Below are 8,867 nucleotides of genomic sequence, written 5' to 3'. Positions count from 1 at the left end.
CTGCGACTTTTTGACTGGAAATATTGAATTGCCAAGGCTTCCCACACGCTGGAAATCAATTGGCCAATTGTGGTACATTTGTATCAATCTCACAGACCCATTTGCAATCGTGATGGAATCAGTAAATTAGGGGAAACCACCAATTCCCCGCACCTGAATTAAAATTGACCCTATGGTGTTAAAAGACGATCAGACCATTCAAATGCGGTCCATGCAAGTCACGTATAACGGATATCCTTCTGTCTGTAATACCACGGGACATTATTAATTCTGTAGATGCGCTCGTGCAGAAAATACCAGGGAACGCTTTTAGAACATGCCAGTGCACGAATCGTTCCTATAACAACAGCCGCGGTTTCCTCGGTGCAATATTCTGTTTTCAACTTCTGGCAACAAATGGCCACAAATCGATCGAAGGTGAAAGCGACCGTTAACAAGACAGAACTGTCTCTTGATGCATGAATTAAAGTAATGCTGAGACTGCATCCGGGAGTAATGGACAGGAAGCTACCTGGAAAATAAATAATAGGAATCCGGTTTAATATCAAAGCAGTGATAATGACCAGGAGTTCCGTCACCACCATGGACACCAGGTACCGAGTGATACATCTGGAGAGACCGGACTTACCTCGGGGCAGGATCACAATCGCCACGAAATTAACTGTAAGAAAGAAAGACTTGCACTTAATTAGCGCATCACCGGACGTCCCACAGCGCTTTACAGACAATGAAGTGCTTTTGGAAGTGCAGTTACTGATGTCAGTAAATTGGGATGTTTGTGTCATTGGTTCTGTATGGTTACAAGACACTAAATTGGGGTGGTTTTTGTCTCTGGTACAGTCAGATCAGCAGCCCCAATCAACGGTGGGTTTGTTGCCCATGACTACGCCTCTATGCCAGCTTGTGAGTCTCATATTTACACTAATTTATTGCTGGGTAATATTTTATACGTATACATTTTTTGACAAATTTGTACTTGGTGTTAGGGTGAAACTGCCAAATCTGCAATTACTATTCATCCCTATTGGTCATGCCGACACGAAGAGTCATTTGTTTAGTATAGGACTGGAGTACATGTAGGCCAGACCAGGTCGAGTGGGAGGTTCCCTTCTCTGTCTCACATTACAACAATGTAGCAGCTTTCATGCCTATTCTAATGGGAAATAGAGGAATGGCAGAGTCTCTAAGCAATTATTTTGTATCGGTCTTCACGATAGAAGGCACTAAAAAGTTCCCAATAATAATAGATAATCAAGGTGCTATCGGGAGGGAGGAACCTAAAACAATGTCTATCGCTGGAAAAAAAAGTAATAAGTAATGAGAAAAAGCAAACTAATGGGGCTAAAGCCCGAGAAGTCCCCTGGACCAGATGGCCTGCATCCTAGGGACTTAAAATAAGTGGCTGCAGAGATCACTGCAGAGATAGTGGATAAGTTTGTTATAATCTACGAAAATTCCCTGGCTTCTGGAGAGGTCCCAGCAGATTAGAAAACCACAAATGTTACGCCACTATTCAAGAAAGGAGGGATACAGAAGCAGGAAACTATAGGCCAGTTAGCCTACCATCTGTCATTGGGAAAATGCTGGAATCCATTTTTAAGGAGGTAATAGCAGTACATTTAGAAAATCATAAGTCAATCAAGCAGAGGCAACATGGTTTTATGAAAGGGAAATCGTGTCTGACAAATTTTCTAGAGTTCTTTGAGGATGTAACAAACAGGATGGATAAAGGGGAACCAGTTGATGTAGTGTATTTGGATTTCCAGAAGGCATTCGATAAGGTGCCACATAAAAGTTACTGCACAAGATAAGAGCACACCGGGTTAATGGTAATATATTGGCATGGATAGCGGATTGGCTAATTAACAGAAAACAGAGAGTCGGGATAAATGGGTCATCTTCTGGTTGGCAATCAGTAACTAGTGGGGTGCAACAGCGATCAGTGCTGGGGCCTCAACTATTTACAATCTATATTAATGACTTGGATGAAGGGACCGAGGGTACTGTAGCCAAATTTGCTGATGATACAAAGATAGGTGGGTTAGCAAGTTGTGAGGAGGACACAAAAAGTCTGCAAAGGGTTATAGATAGGTTATATGAATGGGCAAACATTTGGCAGATGGAGTATAATGTGGGAAAATGTGAGTTTATCCACTTTGGAAGGAATAATGAAAAAGCAAATTATTATTTAAACGGAGTGAGACTACTAAATGATGCGGTACAAAGGGATCTGGGGGTCCTAGTATATGAAACACAGAAAGTTACCTTGCAGGTACAGCAAGTAATTCGGAAGGCTAATGGAATGTTGGCATTTATTGCAAGGGGTTGGAGTATAAAAGTAGGGAAGTTTTGATGCAACTTTAAAGGGCGCTGGTGAGACCACACCTGGAGTACTGGTCTCCATAATTAAGGAAGGATATACTTGCATTGGAAGAAATGCAGAGAAGGTTCACTAGGTTGATTCCTGGGATGAAGGGGTTGATGTATGACAGAAGATTGTGCAGGTTGGGTCTATACTCATTGGAGGTTAGAAGAATGAGAAGTGATCTCATTGAAACATAAGATTCTGTGGGGCATGGACAGGCTGGACGCTGAGAGGATGTTTCCCCTAGTGGGGGTATCTAGAACTAGGAGGCACAGCATCAGAATAAGGGGTCGCCCATTTAAGACGGAGATTAGGAGGAATTTCTTCTCTCAGAGGGTTGTGAATCTTTGGAATTCTCTACCCCAGAGAGCTGTGGAAGCGGAGTCATTGAATATATTCAAGGCGGAGACTGACAGACTTTTGAACTACAAGGAAGTCAAGGGGTATGGGGGGAGAGTAGGAAGGTTGGATCAGCCATGTTCTTATTGAATGGCGGAGCAGGCTCCAGGGGCCGATTGGCCTACATCTGCTCCTGTTTCTTATATTCTTATGGTCTTATTTTATCTGATGCCAGCCCACAAACGTACAGATTTATTGTATTCACCTTATCTCAATAACATTGTTTTCCAAACTCTGAAGCACTCCATGGACAATTCTCACAATGCACAATTAATCCTGTGGTTTATACCTTCATTATTTTATTAATTCACCGAGTACATTCAGTGGATATGTGACCGCGTTCTTTAACTCCATTCTGAATTTACACTGAGTCACTGCATAAATAAAGGTGTTGGTGCAAGAACTCAACAGCTGAAGCATATTTCCGCTTTCTTGTAGAATAAATTTGGGGTCACTGAAGCCTTTGATTATATAATCATTTGTAAATCGCTCATAAAAGAACTGTACAACAAACGTCATCCACAACAGGATGAAAGTGCCCGAGATGGCGAAGAGTAAAACGATGGACTTTCTCCGGCTCTCCATCTCTGGGTCACTCTGATTCTCTCCATTGCTGTGGGCCCGGAGTCTCCTGCGGGCTCCACTGGCCACTAGAATGTATCTGACGGTCAGAGCATTGAGCAGCAAAATCAGAAGGAACGGGGCACATGGGGTCAAAATACGGTCGAACCAGTCAAACGCTCTCCATACGGGTGAGGTATAACGGATTTTCTTCAGTCTGCAATACCACGGGACATTGTTACTTATGTACATGGGCTCGTGTATAAAGTACCATGGGACGCTTTTCAGACATCCCAGCGCACAGATTGTTCCTATAACTACAGCCGCCGTTTTCTCGGTGCAATAATTTGTTTTCAACTCCTGGCAACAAATGGCCACAAATCGATCGAAGGTGAACACGACCGTTAACCAGACCGAACTGTCTCTGGATGCATGTATTAATGCAATGTTGAGACTGCACACCGGGGTGATGGACAAGAAACTATCAGGAAAATAAATACCCGGAATCCGGTTTAATATCACAGCAGTGAGAATGACCAGGAGATCCGTCACCGCCATGGACACCAGGTACCGAGTGATACATCTGGAGAGACCGCACCTTCCTCGGGACAGGATCACAATCGCCACTAAATTGACTGCAAGGTTAGAGAGAGATGAAAAATTAGAGTAAGCTCCAAAGAAGTGTTAGGTTGACCGGAATTATGCAAAAATAGCAGCTTTGTTAGCTGAAGCGACGAAAACAGTGTAATAATCCAAAGTGGAAGTGGGACAGACCGCCAGTTCGGGTGAATGAAAGTTAATAATTTTCATTTATAATGGGGATCCATAAGGGAACAAATCCAGTCAAACAATCTTATACGTTTCAAATGGATTAAAAGAGTGGACTGTGCAATGATAATTAAAATAACCCGTACCTGCCTGAGGAGGGACAGAGCAGCGTTTTTAGGAAAGATGTCAGGAGCAGCGAGTGTGGAAGTCCAGTGAAGAATCAAACCAATGGTCGGGGTTATAAAATGGAACAGAAGCCCGGGATTAACGTGTTCCCGGAATAAGGTTTATTAATAAACTAGTCACTTATTTGAAGGTTTCGAATTGTTGACCTTTAGCTTACCTTCAATAAGTCGATTCGTTGAAGCCAATCAGCGTAAAGTAAATCATTAAATCATCTCAGCAATTGATTGATATGTTGGATTGATTAATGCTGCATTTGTCAACAAATGGTTCACCTATCATTATTAATCAACAGTCAATGATTCACATATTCATTACATTCATCGGATGAGATGTTTAACCGAGGCCCCGTCTGATCTCTCAGGTGGACTTATAAGATCCCATGCTACTATCTCGAAGAAAAGCAGGGGAATTATCCCGGGTATCCTGGCCAATATTTATTCCTCAATCACATAGGATATACGGCACAGAAACAGGCCATTCTGCTCAACCAGTCCAGTCCAACATCACTAAAACAGATTACCTGGTCGTTATCACATTGCTGTTTGTGGGAGCTTGCTGTGTGTAAATTGGCTGCCGCATTTCCTACGTTACAACAGTGACCACACTTCAAAAGTACTTCATTGGCTGTAAAACGCGTTTTGACGTCCCGAGGTCGTGAAAGTGGCTATATAAATGCATGTAGTTCTTGAAAGCAGTCATCAATTATTTGTATATCTATGCGGACCAATTTGAATTGCAGAAAATTAACGCGAGTTAATTAATTTAATTTAGTTGCTGCAGCCATGCCTCTCAATTGATGCCCCTTTGTTTTCTCACAGGGTGTTCAGTTCTTAGACGGTCGGAAGACCACTTTCGCTGTACTCATCATCCGCCCATATGATCTGCGGCTCTTCAGTTCAGTGGTGGGGTTGGCTTTGAACAGATAGGCAGCGTTTCTGCATTTTGTACAATAGTACACCTGTTGGAATTCGATGTTTGTCTCACACCCGATGTACAAATTAAAGACATGACTGCGGATCTTCCACAGCGACTGAAGAATTACACTGTAAATAACTTGAATATATAGAACGCCAAGGCACCTGGGGGCTGAGAGCGCCCTCACAACCGCACCCCAGCTTGAGCCAATCCGCAGGAGAAAAGGGAAGATAAATCAGACAGATTCATCAATTACAGTAATGTGATAATACCACTGAAATAAAATATGAATAACGTGATAAAAATGTATGAACACGGTTTCTCAGTGTGCTGTTGGTATCTAGCCTGCTTGTGCACTGCAGTGATATGATGTGCAATAAAAATTGTCATTTAAAGCAATCACGTTTCCCAGTCACACCCAGCTGCAACCGATTGCTCGGAGTCGCGCCAGGGGATGAGAGAAGGTGGGAACAGAGCTTAGATCCCTGGAACTGAGGGAGGTGAAATATTATTCGACTTGATTTCAACGCAATTGTTATAGGTACATGTAATTCAGTTTAAAAACACAAAGATATTTTTGTAGTTAAATTGTCTCCATCTATCCACAATCGTCCAGAAACAGTTAAACGGGAGCAAGGCGGGAGCTGGTGGATAGTTCGCCCGCTCCTCACAGCGTGGTGGTTGGAGAAAATGGAGACACATTTCGAAGTGTTATTTCGAGGTGGGTGTTCGGGTCGGCTTATTTCACTCTGCACCACTACACAGGCCGAGTACAACCATGAAAGTACCCTCTTACCCTCTCTAGATCTTTTCATCGCTAACTGCCATTGTGACATCAGCCACCTCCATTTCTCTGCTCCCCTCACTCACGCCAACCTACCTCCCTCTGAACTTGCAGCACTCCATTCTCTTAGATCCAACCCTGACATTGTCATTAAAACTGCTGACAAGAGTGGTGCTGTTGTTGTTTGGCGAATCGACCTCTACTGTATGGAGACTGATCGCCAACTCTCCAGCACCTCCTCCTACTTCTGCCTGGACCATGACCCCACTAGCAAACATCAAGCCACCGTTTCCAAGGCAGTCACTGACCTCATCTCCTCTGGAGATCTTCCCCCCGTGGCCACCAACCTCATAGTTCCCCAACACTGCACAGCCCGCTTCTACCTCCTTCCCAAGATCCACAAACAGGACTGCCCTGGTAGACCCATCGTTTCAGCCTGTTCTTGCCCCACCGAACTTATCTCTTCCTATCTCGACTCTATCTATTCTCCCCTTGTCCAGTCTCTTCCCACCTACATCCGCATCTCTTCGGACGCACTCTGCCACTTTAACAGTTTCCAGTTTCCTGGCCCCAACCGGCTCCTTTTCACCATGGACATACAATCCCTCTACACCTCCATCCACCACCAGTATAGCCTGAGGGCGCTCCGCTTCTCCCTTGAATAGAGGCGTGAACAGTCCCCATCCACCACTACCCTCCTCCGCCTGGCTGAACTTGTTCTCACATTGAACAACTTCTCCTTTGAATCAACTCATTTCACCAAATCAAAGGTGTTGCTATGGGTACCCGAATGGGTCCCAGCTATGCCTGCCTTTTCGTGGGATATGTGGAACACTCTTTGTTCCAGTCCTACACGGGTCCCCTCCTGCACCTCTTTTTCCGGCACATTGATGACTGTATCAGTGCCATTTCCTGCTCTCGCCCTGAACTAGACAATTTCATTCACTTTGCCTCCAATTTCCAGCCTTCCCTCACCTTCACATGGTCCATCTATGAGTCTTCCCTTCCCTCCCTCGACTTCTCCATCTCCATCTCTGGGGATAGCTTATTGACCAACATTCGCTACAAGCCCACTGACTCCCACAGCTACCTGGACTACACTTCCTCCCACCCCGCCTCCTGTAAGGACTCAATTCCATTCTCCCAGTTTCTCCGTCTCAGCCGCATCTGCTCTGACGATGCCACCTTCCACACCAGTGCTTCCGACATATCTTCCTTTTTCCTCAACCAAGGATTCCCCTCTACCGTGGTTGACATGGCCCTCAACCATGTCCATTCTATCTCCTGCACATCTGCCCTCACCCCTGCCCCTTCCTCCTGGAACCATGACAGAGTTCCCCTTGTCCTCACCTTTCACACCACCAGCCTCCACATTCAACGGATCATCCTACGCCATTTCCGCCACCTCCAATGTGATCCCATCACCAAATGCATCTTCCCCTCCCCTCCCCTTTCAGCATTCCATAGGGACCGCTCCCTCCGAGACACCCTAGTCCACTCCTCTATCACCCCCAGCACCCCTTACCCTTCACTCAGCACCTTCCCGTGCAAGCGCAGGAGATGCAACACCTGCCCTTATACCTCACCCCTTCCCACTGTCCAGGGCCCCAAACACCCCTTCCAGGTGAAACAGCGATTTACTTGTACTTCTTGCATTCTAGTATGCTGTGTTCGCTGCTCACGATGTGGTCTCCTCTACATTGGGGAGACCAAACGCAGATTGGGTGACTGCTTTGCGGGACACCTCTGTTCAGTCTGTAAGGGTGACCCCCAGCTTCCGGTCACCTGCCATTTTAATTCACTGCCTCATTCCCACTCAGACCTCACTGTACTTGGGCTCTTGCATTGTTCCACGGAAGCACAGTGTAAACTCGAGGAACAGCACCTCATCTTCCGATTAGGCACTTATCAGCCTTCCGGACTCAATATAGAGTTCAACAATTTCAGATCATAACCTCGGCCCCCATTACATTTTTACTTATTTTTTTATCCCCACCTTTGTTATGGCCCTTTCCCACCCTTTTTTTTCTCTCTCCCACATGGCAGCTGTCTCTCATTCTGCCAGGTCATTTCACACCTAATCTAGAGCCGTCTTTTGTCTCCACTAGTCCTATCACCATCTCGTCTCGTTTTGAATACCTCTTAACGTCTCTTCACTTCTCTTTTGTTCTCTCCCAGCCTGGCCTTTCAATCTATTTAATTTCCTGTGCCTTTCCAGTCTTGACAACGAGTTTGACCCGAAACGTTGACTCTATTTTGTCTCCACGGATGTTGCCTGGCCTGCTGAGTTTTTCCAGCATTTTCTGTTGTTATTTCGGGTTTCCAGCATCCGCAGTATTTTGCTATCATACATGAAAGTAAACAACCGGCATAAACACTTGAAGGTAATTGCAATCAACTGTCGCACTGAACTACAGTCCTTCTATGTGTAACATCGGTCGAACCAATCCCGCTGTACAGACGACTCCGGGGGGAACACATTGCACAAAGTGTGGCCAATAACAAGTTACTGAGACGATCCAGATAACTAACGCTTTTTACAATCAATATCTTACTGCAATACTTTACCTGGCACAGCGATAGCTGCAAGGACAGTGTAGTAAATGGCATATACTAGGCCTCTGGGTGGGGCGTGCATTTTCTGTGAGAAGCAGCAATGTCGATTCCGGATCCCACACATGCTCTGTTCGACATTTAAAGGATCCCTTATTATACCTGATGAGAACCCTCCGAGACACAATTATATGACATCACCATAAGTGTTAGTTACAATCATTCCACAAACAAGTTAGGTGACATCACCATTGGTGTTAGTTATAGTCATTGGACAAACAGATGAATGCACCGGATTTGACTCTGATTTCTGTTGCAGTAGAATGGACAAAACTG

At 45.0% G+C, this 8,867-nt stretch overlaps 1 protein-coding gene across 1 annotated transcript; it reads right to left on the bottom strand.

The window, feature by feature from the left end:
• Window positions 1-218: 218 nt before the first annotated feature.
• Window positions 219-8,658, bottom strand: LOC147119835 (putative G protein-coupled receptor 139). Its single transcript, XM_085984156.1, has 3 exons — window positions 8,547-8,658; window positions 3,076-3,960; window positions 219-511 (listed from the first exon to the last, which is right to left on the bottom strand). Exons 1-3 carry the CDS (start codon window positions 8,656-8,658, stop codon window positions 219-221), a joined length of 1,290 nt encoding a protein of 429 aa, XP_085840282.1.
• Between the last annotated feature and the right edge of the window lie 209 nt (window positions 8,659-8,867).

Source organism: Somniosus microcephalus, chromosome 4 (assembly GCF_052327205.1).
Source record: "Somniosus microcephalus isolate GS21.2 chromosome 4, FLI_Smic_1.0, whole genome shotgun sequence".
NCBI classification, from domain to species: Eukaryota; Metazoa; Chordata; class Chondrichthyes; order Squaliformes; family Somniosidae; genus Somniosus; species Somniosus microcephalus.
Note: the sequence above shows the minus strand (reverse complement) of the source record. Positions and strands in the feature narration are given on the sequence as shown.

What these genes read in the sequence shown, in the direction of transcription:
- LOC147119835 (XM_085984156.1), bottom strand. Translation starts at nt 8,658, where the DNA reads ATGTGTGGGATCCGGAATCGACATTGCTGCTTCTCACAGAAAATGCAC. An exon ending in TGCAGCTATCGCTGTGCCAG is followed by an intron (nt 3,961 to 8,546) that starts GTAAAGTATTGC and finishes CTAACCTTGCAG; the next exon opens with TCAATTTAGTGGCGATTGTG. An exon ending in ATATCCACTGAATGTACTCG is followed by an intron (nt 512 to 3,075) that starts GTGAATTAATAA and finishes TTTATTTTCCAG; the next exon opens with GTAGCTTCCTGTCCATTACT.